This window comes from Panthera uncia, assembly GCF_023721935.1.
Source record: "Panthera uncia isolate 11264 chromosome B2 unlocalized genomic scaffold, Puncia_PCG_1.0 HiC_scaffold_24, whole genome shotgun sequence".
In the NCBI taxonomy this organism is placed as follows: Eukaryota; Metazoa; Chordata; class Mammalia; order Carnivora; family Felidae; genus Panthera; species Panthera uncia.
Genome location: NW_026057580.1, coordinates 105,220,106 through 105,245,449, shown reverse-complemented (window position 1 = coordinate 105,245,449; position 25,344 = coordinate 105,220,106). Strand labels below are relative to the sequence as shown.

The following is a 25,344-nucleotide window of genomic DNA, read 5'->3' as shown; positions in this document are numbered from 1 at the left end:
ATATATTCTAAACATACACTAAAATCATTTTATATATTAATGATGATTTTATATATTTTTTTCTTATACTGAAGTGTAATATATACAGAAAAGTGCCCAAATAAGAAGGGTATAGTTTTTATATCATTTTTCGTAAGAGACATATAGTATATTTTCAAAGTTGTGTCGCAGAATAAATATATTCTGAACATACACTGACATCATTTCCTATTATGAAGATACATACATTTGTCTTACACCCTAATGCCTAAGATTGACCCGGTTCCTGCAACATTTACATCGTTTCAGAAGTGGCACGAGGAAGTCATCGCGTACAAAGATGAAGTTGAGGATGTGGGCGCCAGAGCTCAGGAGATGCTGGACGAGAACCATGTGAGCAGCAGCATGGGCTGTCAGGCCACCCAGCTCACTTCCAGATACCAGGCCCTTCTTCTCCAAGTGCTGGTGAGTGCACCACCAGCTGCTCACGGCCGGCCAGCACATTTCACAAGCAGAGATCTTCTCCCTTCCTTCAACTTCTGGTGAAGACACACATTTATCAAGAAAGGCCCTGGTACAGGTCTCTAATTTCCTGTCCAATTCTGTTTTTCCTTTTAAAGGAACAGATACAATTCCTGGAGGAAGAGATCCAGAGTCTGGAGGAATCAGAATTATCCCTAAGTTCCTATTCTGATTGGTACAGCTCCACTCATAAAAACTTCAAGAACGTGGCCACCAAAATTGACAGAGTAGATAAAGCGACGATGGGGAAAAAAATGAAGACGTTGGAGGTAGGCGGGCATACGTTGGACTTGTCTCCCAACCTCTGTTCTTGCACCCTGTTGGCCCTTTCCCCCGCACAGGTATTGGGAGCATGTGTGCTCATCCTGTTCCCCAGGAGGAGTGATGGTCTGTGGCTCACGCTTCCCTGCAAATATTATGTTGTAATCTCTGTAAGGCCAAAAGTTGGCTTTCGTTGATTTGTGATGTGATTTCACCTGAATGACTCAGACTTTGTTGCTCAGGTCTGAATTCCAGTTTGACGCTTAAGTAAAAAAAAATTATCTCAAATTCATGGCACCACGTATTAACAAAAGAGTTTTCACTCAGATCTTTAGGAATACTACTGAGGATGAGAAGAAGGTCAGGTTTTTGTTTTTGTTGCTGTTGCTTTAAGTCTCTGATTTGGAAATAATATATTGTTCAAGACTTGTTAAAACCTATATTGAAGTAAGGAAAAGAGGACTCTGATTCCTGGCCGGTCACATCGGGTTACAAAACTTCAACAGTGTATTTTAAGGGGAAACTCGAGAATGGAACTTGAAAGCCTTTTCTTTAAAAGGAAAGAAATAATACTAACTCTCTATTTGCTTCCTGCTCCCTCTCTTCCTCAGGGTTTGCTAAAAGACATGGAGAAAGGCCACAGTTTGCTGAAATCAGCCCGAGAGAAAGGAGAGAGGGCTCTTAAATACTTGGAGGATGGCGAGGCAGAGATGTTAAGGAAAGACATCCATGAGCATGTGGAGCAGTTGAAGGAACTGACCAGCACCGTCCGGAAAGAGCACATGACTCTGGAAAAAGGCCTTCTCTTAGCAAAGGAGTTCTCGGATAAATATAAGGCACTAACTCAGTGGATATCAGAATACCAAGAAATTCTACACACTCCTGAAGAACCCAAAATGGAATTATATGAGAAAAAAGCTCAGCTATCTAAATACAAGGTAGGATGTCGTTCCTCATTGACAAATGCTCGGGGAGGTCACGCCTGTAGGACTGGGTGGAGGAACATGATTCCTGGTGTGTGTCACCCTTCGTGGGTGCTGGAAAATGTCCTTAACATGTCTGTTCTACTGGCGGTGAGTGATGTAGATTTATTTGGCTAGACGTGCTGCATCAGGCTTAGTCCTCCATTCGGGAATCATACCTGCTTGGTACTCAGATTGCATCAGTAAATGGCGATCTTTTCTGATAGCCTGATTCGGGTATATGGGTACCCGAGATAAATCTTCCTAGCATCAGGATCTCATACGAATGAATTTTATCTCTTTTGTATGGAGTCTTTCCTTCATGTTGTGGTACCCAATGCCTATAAGCTGATCTGTGGTAAGTTGAGAATGAGATACCACATTTGTAAGAAAATAAGTTCTAATTAACCACCGGTAGCTTCACATTTTAGAAATTAATTTTTGAAAGAATAAGTGGTGATATGGATACAGCTATACATGACATATAGATAGATATAGGTATTTCACCTGCTCAAATGTTGAAACAGTTCATTGAGGCTTATATGTAGAATAATATGTGTGGAATACATTTGACCCAACTTACTTGGCAACAGTTTTTAAGAGTTACAGCGTGGTGGCTTGCCTCACAGCTTTTCCTTTCCGAAGCGTTTCTTCCTCCAGCCATATGTCTATTCCCGTCCTGGGTTTTTCTGCCAAGGGTAACAGTGTGCCTTTGAAAATGCCACCTAAGCATCACAACCGGTTTTCCTCCCTCCCCCTCACTGAGCTCTTGATATATTTAAATAGCACGTTTAGCCTGTTATAGCAATGTAGTTGCTGGAATCCGTCCCTCTAACTTCACATCTAGCTCAAGCTGCAATTAATTGCATGAATTCAAAGTCAAATGATAACACCTCGATGCCTTTTGTATTGAGTTTTTTTTTTCCTCCAGTGGAAGAAATGAGGTGGAAAACAGAAATATGAACTATGTTAAATTTAGCCAAGGGTACGTCTTTTCCATACATCCCTCTCCACATGTGCATGGCTATGTGATGTGTTACTTTTATTCTGTATTTTAAAACTTTATTAATCATAAAGATTATTCTCTAATGTTTCACACTTATTGATTTATAAAAATATCTATGAGATCTTTATTTGAGGTAGATAGTCTCACACATGGCACAGACATATGTATATATTTACTTTGATCACATAGATGAGCTGGCTTTTTTTTTTTCCTTTGTCATTCAAGTCACTTCAACAAATGGTGCTGTCCCATGAACCATCAATAAAATCAGTTAGAGAGAAAGGCGAAGCTCTCTTGGAGTTGGTGCAGGATGTCACTTTAAAGGACAAAATGGATAAACTTCAAAGTGATTACCAGGACCTCTGTGGTGCGGGAAAGGTAAGGTGAAACCAGAAATTCAATAAAAATGTGACTGGGGCGCCTGGGTGGCTCAGTCGGTTAAGCGTCCAACTTCAGCTCAGGTCATGATTTCGTGGTTCGTGAGTTTGAGCCCCATGTCAGGCTCTGTGCTGACAGCTGGGAACCTGGAGCCTGCTTTGCATTCTGTGTCTCCCTCTCTCTCTGCCCCTCCCCTGCTTGTGCGCTCTCTCTCTCTCTCTCTCTCTCTGTCTCTCAAAAATAAATAAACATTTAAAAAACTTTTTTAAAATAAGTAAAAATGTGCTTATTTGCCAAAAAGTAGTTTTGACTTTATTTCTCAGAATATTAAGGGCTCGTATGAGTCAGGCTTTTTCCTTTTATCCAGATAGGGATTTATTTTATTTATTTTTAAAGTTCATTTATTTATTTTGGGGTGAGTAAGAGCAGAAAGAGAGAGAAAGAGAGAATCCCAAGCAGGCTCTGCCCTGTCAGCTCAGAGCCCGACTCAGGGCTTGATCCCAGAAACCGTAGATCACGACCTGAGCCGAAATCAAGAATCAGACACTCAACTGACTCAGACACTCAGGTGCCCCTCAGATGGGGATTTTAAGTTGTGTGATGATTCTTTGTGTTTTTTCTGCTCCTAGTAATTTTTTGAAATATGTAACTGTACTTACCGTATGAGTTGCACTGGGTTTTAAAAAATATAAGGCAGTCATGAGTAGATTTTTGCCTTGAAGTTCATCTCTAATGTGTGCCTGGCTTTACAGGAGCACGTCTGCAGTCTTGAGACGAAAGTCAAAGACCATGAAGATTATAACAGTGAGCTCCAAGAAGTAGAAAAGTGGCTGCTGCAGATGTCAGGCAGACTGGTGGCGCCTGACCTCATGGAGACAAGCAGTCTAGAGACAATTACCCAGCAACTGGCTCACCACAAGGTACACCTGTCTCTAACGTGCTGAAGAATGCAGGGTGGCTTTAACAGCTGTGCTCTTGTGTGTGTGTGTGTGTGTGTGTGTGTGTGTGTGTGTGAGAGAGAGAGAGAGAGAAAGATCGTGAGCACACATCTCTGGATCATAACAACTGTACTTAAAGAATCAGGTCTGAGTTTCAAGAACATCTGATAACTGAGAACAGTGGAATTCAATATTTAAGTGAAGCGACAACAGTTCAATCCTGGCTTTCAACTTCTAGACACATCGTGGTGTTTTTCCCAGCTAATAGTTTCCCCCCAGCCCCCCAAAGAATTTAATCTTTCTAAAGTAATTTATCGAAGGAAGATATTAGCTTTATTTTAGAAAAGTGTGGCCAAAGATAGGGTACAGGAATAGTAATCATAAGGTGTCTGGATCCTGGCCAGACTCTGTTCTTCCTAGCCAGGGGAACTTAAACTCTCTGAGACTCCTCCTTTTGCTGTTCTCTAAAGGGCAATAAAGATACCAGCCCCATCACGGAGCTGTTGTGGTGTCATGGTCGTTACAGGAGATGATGTACACGAAAGCATTTTGTAAACCACGAAGCACGGTTACTGATATGCACTGTTCTGATCTTTATTATTATGTATTGGTAGTAATTATATGTGCCAGATGACAGATGTCATGCAGTCACAATTTTATGGAGCAACTTTGGTGACCTTAATGGGACACTGAATTTTAGTCATGATGTGCTCAATATCTAGTGTGTCTTAAGAAAGCCAGTTAACCTCTTCAGGCTGCAGGATGCCTTACGTTGAGGAGGAAATTTTATGTAGCAAATAAGAATAGAAAAGCAAGTACACAATATATTCTACTAGGCACCGAGGAAATGCCCTCAATAACCTCATGGTGCAGTGGTTCTATAACAACTCAAAGACAAACGGTTCTTTTCGATATGGTGTGTATGCGATAACCATTAACCCAGCACCAGTTCAGAACATGGTGGACTGTGGGCTGCTGAGATCCCATTAGAGTTTCTCTTAAGTATATCGACATGTCAACCCAGGAAACCTGGTGTTGGAATGTGCCACTTGTCGCTAGTATTGTATCGCCGTAAGGAAATTAAAACCTGATTTGAAAAAGTTGGTTCCCCCTCTGTAAGGGATCTGTGAAAATGCTCACTGGAGACCACGTAGGGGGATGGGGCTGTGTACAAGCTGGAGTCAGGCAGAGTGGGGTCCAGAGCCCGGGGCCCTGCCATTTACTGATGATATGACTTGGAGCATGTTATATAACCTCTCTGTGCTTCAATCTCCTTAGCTGTAAAATGATGATGATAATATACACTTATTAGGGATATATACAGTTCCTAGACTATACCAGGTACTTAATAAATGGTGCACGATAAATATTATTTTTATTACTATAAATACTATGTAATGTAAGTTAGGTATTATATAACTATAAATTACTAATAAGGTAGTCAATTATTATATCGTAGATATTATATTATTAATTAGATATTAGTAAATTAGATTAAGTAGTAATTGGGTTATTTTAGATGTAAATTATACCAGAGTTATAATTTATAGAGCTGCAAAATGTATGGACACCCATTTTGTTGATAATAATACCATGGAACAGATATCTCTGTAACTGTATAGCTGAGGTCATCCATGAATTCACTCTCGTCTTAACAGTTACTGCATCATCCCTATATAACTTAATCTATTAAACTCATTACCTCTCCCCATGAGAGTATCGTTAAAAACAGATTTTTTGTTTGTTTGTTTGTGAATCTGGTCAGTAAGGCAAAACGCAAAAGTCTTTCAAAAACATCATTAAACAGTGAAATGATTGATTTTAAACTTTTTTGATAAATTGGTTATTTAAAAACTGAAGGTGAAATTATGAGAACTCTGTATTTTTTTTCCATTTTTGCAGGCAATGATGGAAGAAATTGCAGGTTTTGAAGACCGTTTGAACAACCTTAAAAGTAAAGGCGACAATTTGATCAGCCAGTGTGCAGACCACCTTCAAGCAAAACTAAAACAAAATGTGTACGCTCACCTGCAGGGCACTAAGGACAGTTACTCAGCTGTCTGCAGTACAGCTCAGAGGGTGAGTACCCCTAGAATATTCTAGAATGACAATGAATTAAAGAGGAAGTCTGTATAATCTAGAGCTTTTAAAAAATAACGTTGATCTTCAGTCTTCAGGATAACTTTGTTGCATTTCCAGGTAGGAAATAGGACGATAGGTTTCATAGCCTCTGTGTGGACACACAATCACATATCACACATTTGATCGATGTGAAGATACTCAGTTTTCCCAATCCCTTTATTTCATAGATTGATTGTGAAAATTTTTAAAAATTTTGTTTTCTTTTGATTTGCACACTATCAATACTTACAATTTGCCATTTATTCTCTAACACCAAAGTAAGTTTATTCTGTACTTTTCACAATAATTGTTTTGTGTTTAACTCTATGCCACCTAGGTTCTACTCCAATTCAACATTTTTATGAAATCATCTAGAACTTGGATAGGGGAGGGGGGCCTGGGTGGCTCAGCTGGTTAAGCGTCCAACTTCGGCTCAGGTCATGATCTCACAGTTCGTGAGTTCGAGCCCCACGTCGGGCTCTGTGCTGACAGCTAAGAGCCTGGAGCCTGTTTTGGATTCTGTGTCTCCCCCTCTCTCTCTCTGCCCCTCCCTGGCTCACACTGTCTCTCAAAAATAAACATTAAAAAAAAGAAAGAAATTGGATAGGGGTGCCTGTGTGGCTAAGTTGGTTAAGCATTTGACTCTTGATGTTGGCTCAGGTCATGGTCTTATGGTTGTGGGATCAAGCCCCACATTGGGATCCTCACTGAGCATGGAGCCTGCTTGGGATTCTCTTTCTCCCTCTCTCTCTGCCCCTCCCCCACTCATTCTGTCTCTCTCCCTCTGTCTCTGTCTCTTCCCTGCTCTCTCTCTCACAAAAATAAATAAATAAATTAAAAAAAAAGAAATTGGATAAAGGAGTTAGTATCAAATTTGAGACATAACTTAATGGGTGTTTTTTTTTTTTTAATTTTTTTTAATGTTTATTTATTTTTGAGACAGAGAGAGACAGAGCATGAACGGGGAGGGTCAGAGAGAGAAGGAGACACAGAATCCAAAACAGGCTCCAGGCTCTGAGTGGTCAGCACAGAGCCCGACGTGAGGCTCGAACCCACGGACCGTGAGATCATGACCTGAGCCAAAGTCGGACGCTTAACCGACTGAGCCACCCAGGCACCCCTTAATGGGTGTTCTTTTTTTTTTTTTTAATGTTTATTTATTTTTGACAGAGAGAGAGACAGAGCATGAGCAGGAGAGGGGCAGAGAGAGAGGGAGACACAGAATCGAAAGCAGGCTCTAGGCTCTGAGCTGCCAGCACAGAGCCTGATGCGGGGCTCGAACTCACAGACCGCGAGATCATGACCTGAGCCGAAGTCGGACGCTCAACCAATTGAGCCACCCAGGTGCCCCCTTAATGGGTGTTCTTAATGGAATTCTTAATGTTATAGTCTAAGATGGATAAGAATCACTCTTCTAACAAAAATTAGTTAAAATCAATGAATTGCTTTTTATCATTTCAGAATTTTTAAGTGGCATGGCAAAACGTCCATTATTTTTGTTAGTGGGCTAGCCAGTAAAAACTGGAGGTGTACACGTGACATGGGAAGAATGCTCTGTCTTCATCATGATTAAAAAAAGATGCTAGGTGACATTAGTTGACTCACTGGACTTGAAAAATTCACATTCAAAAAATTAAGAAAGGAGTGGCTAGGACTCAGTTGGTTAAGCATCCAACTCATGATTTTGACTCAGGTCATGACCTCAGGGTCATGAGATTAAGCCCGCGTCAGGCTCTGTGCTGAGCCTCAGGAGTCTGCTTAGAATTCTCTCCCTCTCTCTGTCTCTCTCTGTCTCTCTCTCCCTCTGGCCCTCTCCCCTGCACACCAGAAAGTTCCATGCCGTTTTATTTCATTTCACTCCCTTTTTCCCTCTATGTCATCATCTGCAATTATTTGTTAGATTTACTTAATCCTTCAATAGAGATTTTTTTTGAACACACTGATTTTGTAGCACGCATTTTCTACACATTAAGGATATTGTTTAATTGAAAAAAAAACTGGTAAATTTTCAAAGACAAACACATAATTTTAAAATAAATTTTTAAAAACTGATGAAATTCCAAGAACATAATCAGAACCTTATAATTAATGTGTGTAAAATGATAAAGAAAACTAAACACCTTATCTCTTTTTAGTTCTGCTAGAATAAGAATAAATAAGAGACAGTTCCAATATCAGATGAAAATGGTGAATTTAACAGATGACAGAGAAAAGCAGAATTCATTGTTTCTCGTGTGTTAAAGGAAGAAAAGCCATGCTAACTTCATTTCCTTCTTTTTTCTTTTCTTTCTTCTTTGTTTTTAATAGAATAGTTTGTTCAGGAAAACATTATAGGTATATTTCACCTTGATTCCAAGGAGACACGTAATAGTTTCTTAGTATGTCATTATGGATAAAATGGAAATTGGTTGGCTGGTTGAGGATTAATGAATTGAATAGACATACTAGAAGATGTTTGGATTACTATGGATAATTGTTGTCCTGGAATACAACTTCTAAAATGAAATGACGGCATCCAACTTTCCCATTCCCTATGTTACAGTTTAGTTCCAATTTGACCATATTCTTAAAGCAGAAGTATTTGAGTTAGAGAAATACTGGTTGCCTCTTCATGATGCGGTGTTTTATTTTTATGTTTAGTTTCTAGCTTAAACAAAACATACAATATTTATTCGATGGCGGTGGTGGGAGGGACTGCAAAAGCTCTGATTTATGTTTGACAATTGACTTCAAAGGTTTCACGTATTCTACCCATTTCTACTGTTACATTAGCCCTGCCCACATTCTCTTCCTCTACTCAAGATATTATAACACGCAGGTTGAGAAGTGATAAATTAAAGATGGCCATTGAGCTTTGCCATATTTTGGAACGTAAGCAGACTCCTTAGATGCGCATATGGCACTGGGGAGTCCTGTGGATAAAATCCATGTAAATGGCCTGGTCAGTGTCTTTCATTTGAGTCCGGTGATCTTTATAGAGATCAACAGAGATTTCCTGAACATCCTAATAACCGTCCCATGATTGTTTCGTCTCAGGTGTACCAGAGTTTGGAACATGAACTTCAGAAGCATGTTAGCCGACAAGACACTCTACAGCAATGCCAGGCCTGGCTCTCTGCAGTCCAACCAGATTTAAAGCCAACCCAGCACCCACCTCTGAGCAGAGCAGAAGCTGTGAAGCAGGTAGTAGAGTCCTGAAAGTTTATGTAATACTGTGATTCACTCATTCAGTGAAATTGTGTTAAGTATTTACTATGTACCAAGTTGTGCTGACTCCTGAGGGCATAAAAGTATAAATAAAATCTGAGCTTCACTGAAAGAGCACAGGCAGTATAACTGAGGCATCAACTTTAATAACTACTCAGTATTACCATGGGTAACCATGGGTAAGTCACTTAATTTTTCTGAGCCCCAGGATCCTCGTATGTAGTGATGATTGCAAGTGTATTTACTTCTGAAGGTTTTGAAGAAATTCACGTGTCATACTGCAATGTACATGATTTGTAAACAGAAAGGAGGGGTGATTTTTTTCCCCACGGGATATTTGGCCATGTCTGGAGACAGTTTTGGTTGTCTCCACGGGGAGTGTTGGGGATGCTGTTGGGACCCACCAGGGAGACTGCTGAGCCCTGTGCTGAACAGGGCAGCCCCCACAGCAAAGATTCACTTGGCTTCAAATGTCAATAGTTCTGAGGTTGAAAAGGCATAGAGGCATAAATCCAACAAATTAGGATGTAGGGTCCACTCCCCTGTGAGGTCTTCCATGGTCTCCCCCCCACCCCCCACCCCCACCTCTTTGATCTTTGCTCCTACTGGGTCACTCCACACCAGTCTCAGGGCTTTGCATTTGCTGTGGATTCATCACCTGCAATGTTCTTTCCCCAGGGCATTACTGGCTCCCTCCCTGAACCAATTCCATTCCTCAGAGAGCTCTTGGAGGTATACTCCCCAAAGGAACAGCACCTCTTCATCCTACTTCCCTACTTTTACTCTGCTACATGTGTTTATCGCTACCAAACATCGCATTGCATGTTCATTTGTTTACGTATTATCTGTCTCTCTCATAAGAACATAAGCTTCATGGAAACAAGGGTTGTGTTTTGGGTACTGCAAACACAGTGTCTAACACAGAGCTTGCATAGACTCTGAGTCTCTTCACAGAAACACATCTCTCTGTGTTTCTGTGTATAGATTAAAAATCCACCCGGAGAGGCCTTCCTTAGGGCTATGGAAAGGGAAGACCACTGCAGGAAGTTTATGCAGAGGAAAAAAGCCCAGCCATCTTCATTTTTACTAAACTGGAATGAAGCTTACAAATGCACGATGACCTTTTCTTTCTGTCTCTAGAATGTGAAGAAGCAGGCTAGAGTAGGCTACTGATTCTTCCTCTGAAATGGAAAACAAGCTAGAATGTGAGCAGAGAATCTGGAAAGATGGTAGAAGTTTCTTGGGTGTTCTCTTTCCCAGACCATAATTACGTTGAGAAGCAGCCGCTGGGCAGATGGATCCCTGCCAGTGTGTTTTGAATTCCTTCCTGCGAATCACTAATATGCATCATTTATAACAAGGGTGAAAATACTGAGCATAGCAAGGTTATTTTTGGAATGTCAACAACATACTACAAATGGTACAAATATTTGCTCTGTAAACATGGCATGTTTCTCTTTCACTCTGACAAGTTTGGGGTTGTTTCCAGGTCAAACACTACAGAGCTTTGCAGGAACAGGCAAGGACTTACTTAGATCTCCTCTGCTCCACATGTGACTTGTCAAGCTCTTCAGTGAAAACCACAGCAAAAGACATCCAAGAAACAGAGCAAATGGTAAAATGTTTAAAAATCACATTGTATTGTTCTGTTTTATTATATTCTCTTGCTTCAATGTTAGAAGTCAAAGAAAATATTTCCTTGGGTTATTCTTTCTGTTGGATTCTACAGCCATTATAATAAGTAGATATTTGAATTTCAACTAAGTCACAGAAAGTAAGCACAAGGATACCGATGCCACTGAATTGGAACATTTAGTTGCATTGAACCACTCATCATTAGAGCCTCTTTCCGCTCTTTTCTCAATTGCCATTCTCTCTTCTTTTCTGATTTTTCCACTCCTTTTTGTTTTTCTTTTCTTTTTTTCCAACCTTTTCTTTAGATAATACTAAATATGAAAAGGATCCCTGATCCTTGCTTTATATTACGGACAGGAAAGAGCATGCCATCTGTCCAGGCCCTTCTAATCCATCCACGGTGACTGAGGGTGGTGTTGAGAAGGATTCTGAAGCTGTGTCTGGGCTCATGTTGTGAGAACAACACGTTGTGAGAAGTCAGCAGTACTTGTCCGCAGCAGGTGCCAGCACAGAAACATGTTGTGAGAAGTCAGCTGTACTTGTCCGCAGCAGGTGCCAGCACGGAAGCTGTGTGTTCGCCAATGATGCCTTAAACGTGTTAAGGCCACACGCTTGGGTTTAAAACAAAAAAACTTTAAAAAGAGTCAGGTTTGATATTTAATTGACTAAATATTCACAGAATAGAAAAAGGATATAAAGGAAAAAAGTATGGGAGAAATTAAATAATTAATAATGTAGATATTAAAATCATTAGAATCGTGTGTGGTTTTTTTTAACTTTTATATTGTCAAAACAAATCTCTCCTTAAATCCCTATGAAAGATGATAAAATTCACATATCTTCTTAAAGACATTATTTACTGAGGAGCGCCTGGGTGGCTCAGTCGGTTAAGCGTCTGACTTTGGCTCAGGTCCTGATCTCACAGTTCGTGGGTTCGAGCCCCACATCGGGCTCTGTGCTGACAGCTCAAAGCCTGGAGCCAGCTTCAGATTCTGTGTCTCTCTCTCTCTCTGCCCCTCCCCCACTCATGTTCTCTCTCTCTCTCTCTCTCTCTCTCTCTCAAAGATAAATAAATGTTGAAAAAAATTCAAAAAAAAATTATTTACTGAAATAAATTGTACAGTTTCAAAAGTCAGTGAAGGCAATCTAAAAATACATCCAACACTTACTTGGTGTCTTGTAAGTATCAAGAAATGCACAATCAAGAGCAATATAAGTCTTTTCTAGTTAACCCCAAGACCGAGTTCATGAGTCAGTCAAGCAGATATGTCTACTGAAATGCCCAATGTAAAAAAACAGCTTTGACCTAATACGTTGTTAAAACTTCCAGAGCTTTACAACTAATTGAAATCATATGGCATAAGTCTTAGACATTTAAAGTCTTCAGAAAATCTTAATATAAAACCTACTTTTCTTGCCTCTGTGTTCTCTCAAGATTGAGCAAAGGCTTGTCCAGGCCCAGAACTTAACTCAGGGCTGGGGAGAGATCAAGCACATGAAGGCTGAACTTTGGATTTACCTCCAAGATGCTGACCAGCAACTACAGAACATGAAGAAGAGGCACTCAGAACTGGAGTTAAACATTGCACAGAACATGGTTTCCCAAGTGAAGGTAGGAATTCATGGGGTCCAGGGGAGATAAAGGCGACTATGACCTATGACCGGCTTATGTCAGACACTCCTTCAACATTAGTATAGCTATTTAAGGAAGGAGATAGAATCAGAATAACCTTGATTCGAAGCCAGGAAAGGACAGACGAGAAAGTAAATATTTAAATATATTCTCAGGGCTACAGTTAGCTACTTGGATTGAAGGACGTTCACTAGGTAGTTCGTTTCTGAACAAAACAGCTGCGGTTTAGCCGAAAGAGCCAGAAGACTCTGCCACTAAACAAACGTGAAGCCTTATTATTTACTAGCCTTTCGCCACAATATTGCTAAAACTGTAGGATTGTAAATGTATCAATTAATTAAATGTATCTAACCTATAAAATATGTATTAATATATGATTAATGTGAAATATAATATAAATAGGATTTATATTATAGTTTAAATATAATAGAAAATCATTTAAAGTATATTAACTTGATTAGAAGTTGTACCAGATTTTTGACAAACTTCAAGATTTATTTTTGTCTGTGATAGTGAGCCATTTATATTTTCTACTGGAACATTGTTTGCATATGCAGAAAAAAAAGAATAGAGATACATTTTTTTCTCAAAAAATTTTTAGAAAACTAGGGCTGCACTTAAAGATGAAATACTACCTTTTTTCCCTTAATGACTGCAGTATTGTTTCAGTTTTTCTTTATACTTCTCAAAATAACATAGCAAAGGAAAATACCACAGTTACCCTTTGATTCGTACATACTTGAAAATATTCATAAAGAGCTACGATTTTTAGATTTCCTCTTTGTCCTTCATGACCCCTTCATTCTACCTTCTCCAGCTACTTGAAGTGTGTGAAAATATTATGTCTCTGTCTCACTCTGTGTTTACTGGGGGCATGGGAGGCTTATTACATCTAATCTATTTTGTTGTTGTTATCCTTCAGGATTTTGTTAAGAAGCTACAATGTAAGCAGGCATCAGTGACCGCGATTACAGAAAGGGTAAATAAGTTAACCAAGAAGCAGGAGTCTCCTGAACACAAGGAAATAAGCCATTTAAATGACCAGTGGTTAGATCTGTGCCTTCAGGCTAATAATCTGTGCTTGCAAAGGGAAGAAGATCTTCAGAGAACAAGAGATTACCATGACCGTATGAATGTTGTTGAAGAGTTCTTAGAAAAATTCACTACAGAATGGGATAACTTAGCCAGGTAACAGCATTTCTCCCACGGCTCACCAAAACGCTAAGCCGGAAATGTCCTCCTTTTTATAAAAATCAAAGATGTCTTACAATTTAAGCATCCTATTGTCTGTCGTTGTAAATACTGATGAAACATTATTAAGAACCTCATGTTGTCCTGTAGATACAGAGTCATGGTTTTCCTCACTCGGTGTTAACATAACCAGTGAGTAAAAGGAAGATGTTTGAAAAAAAGCACCATTTTCTGCCATGACCTGAAGAGACATTCCAAAGACTGTTACACGGTGACTTCAAAGAATATCCCAAGAATATGTCTAGTTTTGTTTAATTATCAGCTATGAGACTATCATCAATTCATGAAATGAATCCTTCTTGAATCTCTGTATTCCATAGGTTTCTTATCATTTCCATAAAGTGTTACATACTATATAATTCAGTCAAGTTTCCTTGTACTTTTGGAATTCTAGAAATTAGTGAACAATCCAAATTCAATCAGTGTGTGTCCTTTGTGATTTTGTAGCAATCGAACCCCTCTTACCTTGTTTGAAAAGGATTTCCTTCTTCCCTACATATACTGGGTCATCATATATAAACTTCTGATCACTGTAATTGTTAAAATCCACACTTCTTCTGCCTAGATTTATTAATTTGTAGCAATTAAAACTGAAAACATTATTCTAAAAATTTTTTTAACGTTATTTTTTTTTGAGAGAGAGTGAAAACAGAGCACAAGCGGGAGAGGAGCAGAGAGAGAGCGAGACACAGAATCCGAAGCAGGCTCTAGGCTCTGGGCTGTCAGCACAGAACCTGACACAGGGCTCGAACTCACGAACTGCGAGATCATGACCTGAGCCAAAGTCAGACGCTTAACGGACTGAGCTACCCAGGCGCCCCTAAAAACATTATTCTAGATATAAATTATAGTGCTTTTTCTGGAAGGAGGTACACTATTTTCTGATTTGTTTACCTTTCCTTGATGCTCAGCATTCTACAAGTCTTTGAGACAAATCCAGCCAGTATCAGTAAAAACCCTTATTTTGGGTTTATAATAGGCTCCTCTATCTGGTTGACACAGGTACCTCAGACTTCCTAAGTCCCAAACAGAACTCATCATACTACGTCCCAGCCCTGTTCTTTATGCTTCAGAACTCATTGTTTAGTAATTGAAAGAGACTTATAAGATTTCTTTTATCACATGTGTTTTGTAGTCAAAGGGTTGAGAGTCCTTTACATTTCACACTTACTTTTAAAGACTCCTGATGACAAGCAAACAATACCTAAGTACATAGATGAGTAGCTATTAGAGTTATTGGTTATATCTTACAGATTAAACTATCTAGTGCTTTATTGTTGGAGCTTCTTCTCATAGGAGAGCATATAATTCATGAATGACTTATTCATTTCTTTTAAGAATGCAGTAGATTGGTGTGCTTGGGTGGCTCAGTTAAGTGTCTGACTCTTGATTTTGGCTCAGGTCATGAGATTAAGCCCCGTGTTGGGGCTCAACATGGAGCCTGCTTAGGATTCTCTCTCTCCCATCCTCTCTGCCTCTCCCCTGTTCATTCTCTCTCTCTCTCTCTCTCTCTCTCTCTCTCTCTCTCTCTCTGTCAAAAAAATGCAGATCAGTGCTAGTCAATATTTAGTGTTTACACAAATCATCCGGGGATGTTGTTAATATGCAGATCATGTTCAACTGATAAGAGCCAGAGGTAGAAGCTAAAAGTTCAGGTCAGATGTGATGGGAGGGCAGTATTAGCCTGAAGAAGAACCACAGAGAAGTATCTAGGCAACTTGTTTTGGTGCAGCTTCTGATATAGAAATATATGAGACATTGGATCAGATGGACTTGACAGATATATTTAGAACTCTGCATCCCAAAGCAACAGAGTATACTTTCTTCTCGAGTGCACATGGAACATTCTCCAAGGTAGATCACATACTGGGTCACAAAACAGCCCTTCATAAGTATAAAAGAATTGAGATCATACCATGCACACTTTCCGACCACAATGCTATGAAACTTGAAATCAACCACAGGAAAAAGTCTGGAAAACCTCCAAAAGCATGGAGGTTAAAGAACATCCTACTAAAGAATGAATGGGTCAACTAGGCAATTAGAGAAGAAATTAAAAAAAATATATGGAAACAAATGAAAATGAAAATACAACAATCCAAACGCTTTGGGATGCAGCAAAGGCAGTCCTGAGAAGAAATATATGGGTCTTATATTCCATAATAATCACAGAACCTCTTCAATAAACCGTGAACTGAGCTGCTGTAAGCTAAGAACACCCACTTAAAGAAAATGTTGAAGTGTAATTTAACATGGTAGGAACGACCATAGATATTCACTGAAACTAATTTGTCTTTGTATCTTTCAATGTACTGACAGGTCCGATGCAGAGAGTACAGCCGTCCACCTAGAAGCTTTGAAAAAGTTAGCGCTCGCACTGCAGGAGAGAAAGCAGGCTGTGGAGGATCTGAAAGATCAAAAGCAAAAAATGATAGAACATCTGAATTTAGATGACAAAGAATTAGTCAAAGAGCAGACAAGTCACCTCGAACAACGCTGGTTTCAGCTTGAGGACCTCGTTAAAAGGAAACTCCAAGCGTCAGTCACCAACCTAGAGGAGTTAAATGTGGTGCGGTCCAGGTTTCAGGAGCTAATGGAGTGGGCAGAAGAACAGCAGCCCAACATCGCTGAGGCCCTTAAGCAGAGCCCCCCACCCGATATGGCCCAGAACCTCCTCATGGACCACCTCGCCATCTGCAGTGAACTGGAGGCCAAACAGATGCTCCTGAAATCGCTCATAAAGGACGCTGACAGGGTGATGGCTGACCTGGGCCTAAATGAGCGGCAGATCATCCAGAAAGCCCTTTCTGATGCACAGAGACATGTGAATTGCCTCAGCGACTTAGTGGGCCAGAGACGAAAGTACTTAAACAAGGCCTTGTCCGAGAAAACCCAGTTCCTCATGGCGGTGTTCCAGGCAACCAGCCAAATTCAACAACATGAGCGGAAGATAATGTTCCGTGAACACGTCTGCCTGTTACCGGATGATGTGAGCAAACAAGTCAAAACATGCAAGAGTGCGCAAGCCAGCCTCAAGACGTACCAAAACGAGGTCACTGGACTTTGGGCTCAGGGTCGTGAATTAATGAAAGGAGCCACAGAGCAGGAAAAGAGTGAAGTACTGGGTAAGCTTCAGGAATTACAGAGTGTCTATGACGCCGTTTTACAAAAGTGTAGCCATCGGCTCCAAGAACTAGAGAAAAGTTTGGTTTCTAGGAAACATTTTAAGGAAGATTTTGATAAAGCCTGTCACTGGCTAAAACAAGCAGATATTATTACATTTCCTGAAATCAACCTAATGAATGAGAGCGCTGAGCTGCACGCCCAACTGGCCAAATACCAACACATTCTTGAACAATCTCCAGAATATGAAAATCTCCTACTTACGCTGCAGAGAACTGGGCAGGCCATATTGCCATCGCTGAATGAAGTCGATCATTCCTACCTCAATGAAAAGCTAAATGCTCTTCCCCTGCAATTTAATGTAATCGTTGCCTTGGCTAAAGACAAGTTCTATAAAGTCCAAGAAACAATTCTTGCTCGGAAAGAGTACGCTTCCTTGATCGAGTTGACAACCCAGTCTCTGAGTGAACTTGAGGACCAGTTCTTAAAGATGAGCAAAGTCCCCACTGACCTGAGAGTTGAAGAGGCCGTGTCTCTTCAGGAAGGCTGCCGAGCCCTGTTGGGAGAGGTGGCCCGCCTCGGGGAAGCGGTGGATGAGCTGAACCAAAAGAAAGAAAGTTTTAGAAGTACAGGACAGCCTTGGCAGCCAGACAAGATGCTGCACCTCGTCACCTTGTACCACAGGCTGAAGCGACAAACGGAACAGAGGGTTAGCTTACTGGAAGACACCTCCAGTGCCTATCAAGAGCATGAGAAGATGTGCCACCAGCTAGAAAAACAACTGCAGGCTGTGAAAACGGAACAGTCCAAAGTGAATGAGGAGACGCTTCCCGCAGAGGAGAAGCTCAAAATCTATCACTCGCTGGCGGGAAGCCTTCAGGATTCAGGAATCGTGCTAAAACGAGTGACCGTGCATCTTGAAGATCTGGTTCCACACCTTGACCCCTTGGCTTATGAGAAAGCCAAGCAGCAGATCCAGTCCTGGCAAGAGGAGTTAAAAGTCTTGACTTCTGCCATTGGCGCAACGGTGACCGAGTGTGAGAGCCGCATGGTGCAGAGCATAGACTTCCAGACAGAGCTGAGCCGCTCCCTGGACTGGCTGAGGAGCGTGAAGGCAGAGCTAAGTGGGCCGGTGTGCCTGGACCTGAGCCTCCAGGACATCCAGGAGGAGATCAGAAAGACCCAGATTCATCAGGAAGAGGTCCAGTCCAGCCTGAGAATCATGAATGCCCTGAGTAACAAGGAGAAGGAGAAATTCACGAAAGCCAAAGAGCTCCTTTCTGCAGATTTTCAGCACACTCTTGCTGAGCTCTCAGAGCTGGACGGAGACGTTCAGGAAGCTTTACGCACCAGACAGGTTGGTTTACTAGGGCCTTCTCGTCCTGTTTTCCGCTCTGCTTATTTGTAAACAGTTGTGAGAAATTTCTTGGTTTTTATTTTGGGTTAAAATCGCTTCGTTCCGGAGTTCTTTTTCGATACTATAGTGAGTCATCTTCAACCTGACTTTTAAAAAGGTCCTGATTGTTTAGGTGCCTGGTGTTAATCTCACGGGATTCCACATTGACTTTTCCTTAGTTATAACACATACCTCAGTTGTCTCTCACCTTTAGAAGAGACAATACAAGATAGCACTAATATAATCATATTAATATAATAATATGATCACGTATGAGTACGCTCATACTAAAATTAATTAATTAGAAATGAATAAGTAGAGATGCCTTTGTTAAACAATCTGAAGCCTGGTATTTCTAAGATTAGCGCTGGAGGCATTATGGAGAGCATGCAGTCCTGACCCCCTGCCGAGCCACGTTTCTTGTGGGGTGTCTCACCAATCGCCTCATCTCTTCACCCTTTCCTCCTCTGCTCTTCCTTCCCTGCAGCACAGCAAAAGCAAGCCTCGAAGGTTCGTCATGACTTTATTTGGGGATAACAAAGAAATGGGAGTATGCACAGAACTTCTCAGTTTGACCTCCCAGTTGCCCCTTGTTCTGGGGCCCGCAAATTCTATGTGTTCAAAAATAAGAAATATAAGAGCTCCCAGACTATTCTGTTCTGACTTATCCTTGGGACCTTTTTTTTTTTTTTTTTTCTCTCCCACATTTGTCCTCAGCCCCTGATTCTATGGGATTTCAGCCAGCCATTTAAGTAAAAGATGATTTTCTTTAGGATAACATAATAGCTAAAACTTTAGGGTAAAGCACACCTGAGTTTTAATCTCAGTTACTTGATCTTGGGCAAATTACTTACATCCCTTAAATCTCAGTTTCCGCTCCGGGGAAGAGGGATAATAATATTTCCCTCTTGGACTTCTATTCTCTGCGTAGGGCCTGGTGTAGACAGAAATAGCCCGCAGGGAATCTTAGCTATCACGTAACTTTATTTTCCACATACATTAAGGTTAACACTAAATTGATTTTTTTTTTTAATTTTAACATTTGGGTAAAATCTTACTAAACGTCATCAGCTAAAGTTCTGACTTCTCAAACTATAGTCTATTTAGTGTATTTTTTCCCTTTCATGTTGATTCAAGGTCATTGTTAATTTTATTTTATTTTTTTAAATTTCCCTATAGCTATAGCTATAGAGCATTTAACCTAGAGTGAAGAATCAGGACAGAAGTTACCTGGAGTTTTCATTCTCGAGAAACATCTGTTCTATAAGCTTGCATCTGTTGATCTGATGATTTCTGAACCAAAATCTTGAATCTGTTAAGGTGATCTTGTGATTGATAGTCTTAATTGATTATCTTGGCCCATTAACTAAAGGTTTTGGTTCCAGGGGCATTTCTAATCTCCACCATTGATTCTTTGCTTGTCCATACACATTCTTTCCTTATTAAGTGCCAATCTTGTATGTACTTTCTGTGTCTGCTTGTACAATGATGGCTTGTCTTGTCCAGTCACAGCTGGCTGGTTACAATGTTTCCTTTCCTTCTGGATTTGAATGGATTTCATTTTATGGGGTCCGCTTTCCATTCTTAAACTTTTCTGTTTCAGTCTCTATTCAAGACTTATGGGCCACTATTTTACTTCCAGAAATTGCTATTTAGTGTGGTGAACGCTAGTTTGGACATTTGGTGTTATTATACTTCCTTCTCCCCACCCCCATTTTTATTGAAGGTTAACTGACAAATAAAACTGTAAGATATTTAAAGTATATAATGTAATAGTTTGAGATATGTAAACATTGTATAAAAATTTCCCCCATTGAGTGACTTAGTATATCCCGCACCTCACATTTTTGTTTTGGTGAGAACATTTACCTCCTAATGTCTTAGCAAATTTCAATGAACAATAGTGTTGTCCACTGTAGTCATCATGTTACACATTAGATTATCAGACCTCATTCAACTTAAAACTAAAAATGTGCACCATCTTACCAACGTCCCCTATTTTTTTCCATCCCCCAAACCCCTGGCAACTACTTGTCTGCTTAATTTCTATGATTTCAGCTTTTTTTTTTTTTTCCTTTAGATTCCACATGTCAGCGAGACCATGTGGTATTTGTTTCTCTTCCGTCTGGCTTATTTTGCTTAGCATTATACCTCCCAGGTTCATCCATGTTTTCTCAAATGACAGGATTTCCTTGTTTTTTAAATAATGTTCATAATACATGTTTTCTTTTTTGTAGTTGAAGTATGGTCGATACACATTACATTAGTTTCAGGTATACAACATGGTAATTTGACAAGACTATATATCATGCTATGTATGCTCACCATGAATGTAGTTACCCTCCGTCAGCATTCAACACTATTACAACACCACTGGCTATATTCCCTAAGCTTTTTACCTTTCATCCCCACGACTTACTCATTCCATAACTGAGAGCTTGTACCTTGCACTCTCCTTCACTCGTTTTGCCCATCCCCCCTGCCCACCTCTCTGGCGACCATCAGTTTATTCTCTGCATTTAGGGGTGTGTTTCTGCTTTTTGTTTGTTTTTTCATTTGTTTTGGTTTTTGATTCTACATATAAGTGAAATCATATGGTATTTGTCTTTGGCTTATTTCACTTAGTATAATACCCTCTAGCTCCAACCATGTGGTCGCAAATGGCAACATCTCCTTTTGTTTTTACGGCTGGGTAGTATTCCATTGTGTATATATACCACAGCTTCCTTATCCATTCATCTGCTGATAGATGAATTTATCATCTATGGGTAGCTTCCATATCTTGGCTGCTGTAAATACTGCTGCTATAAACATAGGAGTGCATATATCTCTTGAGTCAGTGTTTTCATTTTCTCTGGGTTAATATTCAGTAGTGGAATTACTGGATTGTATGGCATTTCTATTTTTAACTTTTTGAGGAACTTCCACACTGTTTTCCGCAGTGGCTGCACCAGTATACATTCCCACCAACAGCGCATGAAGGTTCCTCTTTTTCTAAGTCCTTGGTAACACTTGCTATTTCTTGTCTTTTTGATGCTAGTCATTCTGACAAGTGTAAGGTGATATCTCATTGTGGTTTTCATTTGCAGTTCCCTGAAGATTAGTGATGTTGATCATCTTTTCATGTGTCTATTGGTCATCTGGATGTTTTCTTTGGAAATATGTCTATTCAGGTCCTCTGCCCATTTTAATTGGATTATTTGTGTGTGTGTTGGTGTTGAGTTGTTTAAGTTTTTAAAATATATTTTGGCTATTAGCCCCTAGTTGGATATATCACTTATGAATATCTTCCATTCAGTAGGTTGCCTTTGTGTTTTGTTGATCGTTTCCTTTGTTTTGTAAAAGCTTTTTATTTTGGTGCAGTCCCAACAGCATATTTTTGTTTCCTTTGCCTGAGGAGACATATCTAGAAAAATGTTGCCAAAGCCAATGTCAAAGAAATTACTGCCTATATTTTCTTCTTGGAGTTATATGGTTTTAGGTCTCACACCCAGGTCTCTAATCCATTTTTAGTTTATTTTTGTGTATCACATTTTCTATAGCCATTCATTAGTGAATGAACACTTAGGTTGTTTCCCTACCTTGCCTAGTGAAAAATGCTTCTCTCGACATGGGAGTACAGATATCTTTTTGAGATAATGATTTCATTTCCTTTGGATAAACACCCGGAAGTGGGATTGCTAGATTATATGGTGGTTCTATTTGTAGTTTCTTTAGGAACTTCCAAACTGCTTTCCATAGTGGTTGTTATTATACTTCCAGCCAAGTGAGGTATTATCTCACTTTGGTGAATATTCAATCTGTCACATCTTTCAAAGCATATATATTTTTACAAGAGAGAGAAGTTTCAGATATAGTCAAGATACCACTAATACATTTCTTTTTTTGTTAACGTTTTTTTAATTTTATTTTTGAGACAGAGAGAGACAGAGCATGAACGGGGGAGGGTCAGAGAGAGAGGGAGACACAGAATCCGAAACAGGCTCCAGGCTCTGACGGTCAGCACAGAGCCCGACGCGGGGCTCGAACTCACGGACCACGAGACCATGACCTGAGCCGAAGTCGGACGCTTAACAGACTGAGCCACCCAGGTGCCCCAGTAAATTTCTATTCCACTTCTGGCCTTGTTTATTTATTTTAACTGCCATAATAAAATCTTAATAAGAATAGCAGAAGGAAAAAAAAAAAGATAATAATGAATTGCAGCCACCCCCTCCCCCCTCACAAAATCCACCAACGTATCAATTCATTTGTACACATATATCCACTTGACTGAGGACTGGAAAAGAAATGGAAAAAATTAAACTATTTATGGCAAATACATTGCAATTAAGAGTTGACTGTGTTTGCAATTACTGTCTTTCAGGCTGCCTTGACCCAAATTTATAGTCAATGTCAGAGGTACTATCAAGTATTTCAAGCAGCGAACGACTGGCTTGAGGATGCTCATGAAATGTTACAACTGGCAGGCAATGGCCTAGATGTGGAGAGCGTAGAGGAAAATCTCAAAAGCCACGTGGAATTTTTTAGTACAGAAGATCAGTTCCATAGTAATCTGGAGGAGCTCCAGCACCTGGTAGCCAGCCTGGACCCACTCATCAAGCCAACTGGAAAAGAGCACCTAGCACAGAAAATGGCTTCCCTGGAAGAGAAGAGCCAGAGGATAATACAGGACTCACATGCCCAATTAGATCTCTTGCAGAGGTATTAGAGTTGTTTTAGTCTTTATATTTCAGTGAAATGAAGTTTCACATGGAAAAGAATATACCAGTGATGTCCATTAGCACCTAAATTCCTTCTTCTTAAGTGTCATTAGACACACTGACATCAGAGCTCTGCATAGAAATGTGCGAGTTTATGTTGCTTACTGGCTTTTGTCTGACTTTTTTTCAAGATGTGCAGATCAATGGCAGAATTATCAGAAAGCAAGGGAAGAGGTTATCAAATTGATGAATGAGGCAGAAAAGAAATTGTCTGAGTTTTCTTTACTGAAGACTTCTTCCAGTCATGAAGCAGAAGAAAAGTTGTCAGAACACAAGGTTAGTATTGTTGTTTGAAATGTCCTTTCGTTGTAATTGTAATTATCATTGTCATATGAGAGTTTTAGAAACAGGTCAATAAATTTTCATTTCCACCTGGATGCATTTAAATATGAGAAGAATGTTAAATATGAAAAGGATTCATTTAGCCACATTCCATAGCTTTTTGAACTGAATTAAATGCTATCACCTTTTAAGGATTCCTGTTGAAATGCATAGCTAGGTTTATAAAAAGACCTTCAGAGAAATTTGCTTCTGATAAGATGTGACACATAATAAATTTCTGTAAATACATTTTGGTAATAATATAGATAAATTCAAATAACATTCAGACATTAATAACTGAGTCTCACTCCTATATCACAGCAGTATCAGGTGGAATATAATATACTTAAATATCAAATTCAGTTCACTTATATTTTTGCTGCCTTCTGAAATTGGGAGAATGTTATGTCAAGTAGCAAATAAACTTTTCTTTTTAACAAATAAATAAAATATTTTAATATATCAATTTTTAATAAAGACACAAATTCACCTTACCTCTTTAAAGAATTCAAGCCTAGGGGCGCCTGGGTGGCTCAGTCGGTTAAGCCTCCGACTTCAGCTCAAGTCACCATCTTGCGGTCTGTGAGTTCGAGCCCCGTGTCGGGCTCTGGGCTGATGACTCAGAGTCTGGAGCCTGCTTCCGATTCTGTGTCTCCCTCTCTCTCTCTGCCCCTCCCCCATTCATGCTCTGTCTCTCTCTGTCTCAAAAATAAGTAAACGTTCAAAAAAAAATTTTTTTTAAATAATAAAGAATTCAAGCCTAAGTCAATTAAAACTTAAGTGTAAAAGTAAGAGTTACCAGAGGAAAATAAATATATGTGAGAACATTTCCTTTTGCAGGTAATTTGGGGATTTGCTTTTGAAAAATCAATCTCTGCTCATAATGTCTCTTATCGTCTCCCTACCTCAGGCTTTAGCATCGGTAGTTAACTCCTTCCATGAGAAAGTTGTGGCCCTTGAGGATAAAACTTCACAACTGGAAAAAACCGGAAATGACGCAAGCAAAGCAGCCATAAGCAGGTCAATGACGACCGTCTGGCAGCGCTGGACCCGTCTCCGTGCTGTGGCTCAGGACCAGGAGAAGATACTGCAAGATGCAGTAGATGAGTGGACGAGCTTTAACAATAAGGTAACTTCCATGACTGAGGGGTTCAAATAGTTGTTTCCTTGCTGACGACGACGTAGTTTGAAAAGCAGCATTTTGTCCTTTTTTTGAAATTGGCTTTATGAAAAGCAACAAGCCTTTCTTTTTTTAAGTCTCTGTTTTAGTGCCATGAAAACCAAATTATGAAACAAAATACATCATGCAATGTGCAATTTAATTCTAAGTTGAGGTCTGATTATTATAACGAGAAAACCAAGCAGTTAAATTTTGAAAGGAATGTAAGTCCAGTTGCCCCCATTTGCTACGCTTTTAATGAAATCTTCTTTCCTGGCCCTGAAAAAGCATAAAATACTTTGTCTTTGTCATGAAAATGAGCAAGAATTTAACTCATTTCCCAAATCTTATATTTAATTCCTTTTGTGTTTTAAAGTAGGTTTCAGTGTTTTTAACTACATCTTCCTTAATGACTCGAGGCACATATTCATGCTAACAGAAATATTGGAAAGAGTTTTTCTTTTCTCTGTTTCGTTAAAAAAAAGCAAAACAACTTTTCTGTTATGCAGTCTCTGATCACCCTATTACTTTGAGATTAAATTTTAAAACCCAGAATAAGAGGTGGTCTTCCTTTCCATGTTAAGGAGATTGTTCACATTTGGTCCCTGAAATTTAGAGTTTATACCATCATCTTTAAGTGCTTCTGTGCCCTAGTGGCAAATATGGCATTTATTGGAATTGGTCTGTCT

The 25,344-nt window shown here is 39.7% G+C and overlaps 1 protein-coding gene and 1 non-coding gene across 12 annotated transcripts in view; both read left to right on the top strand.

The window, feature by feature from the left end:
* Window positions 1–25,344, top strand: part of SYNE1 (spectrin repeat containing nuclear envelope protein 1) — a 477,690-nt gene that overhangs the window by 270,438 nt on the left and 181,908 nt on the right. For all 11 annotated transcript variants that reach the window (XM_049653080.1, XM_049653082.1, XM_049653085.1 and 8 more), the window contains 14 exons: window positions 289–444; window positions 600–770; window positions 1,374–1,700; window positions 2,956–3,108; window positions 3,861–4,028; window positions 5,949–6,125; window positions 9,204–9,350; window positions 10,864–10,989; window positions 12,445–12,621; window positions 13,565–13,830; window positions 16,213–18,373; window positions 22,779–23,116; window positions 23,307–23,451; window positions 24,407–24,625. In XM_049653080.1, coding sequence (XP_049509037.1) covers window positions 289–444; window positions 600–770; window positions 1,374–1,700; window positions 2,956–3,108; window positions 3,861–4,028; window positions 5,949–6,125; window positions 9,204–9,350; window positions 10,864–10,989; window positions 12,445–12,621; window positions 13,565–13,830; window positions 16,213–18,373; window positions 22,779–23,116; window positions 23,307–23,451; window positions 24,407–24,625 — 4,731 coding nt within the window. The remainder of the gene's footprint in view (window positions 1–288; window positions 445–599; window positions 771–1,373; window positions 1,701–2,955; window positions 3,109–3,860; window positions 4,029–5,948; window positions 6,126–9,203; window positions 9,351–10,863; window positions 10,990–12,444; window positions 12,622–13,564; window positions 13,831–16,212; window positions 18,374–22,778; window positions 23,117–23,306; window positions 23,452–24,406; window positions 24,626–25,344) is intronic.
* On the top strand, window positions 11,878–11,962 carry TRNAQ-UUG (transfer RNA glutamine (anticodon UUG)). Its single transcript has one exon. It is a non-coding gene; the product is annotated as a tRNA-Gln (tRNA).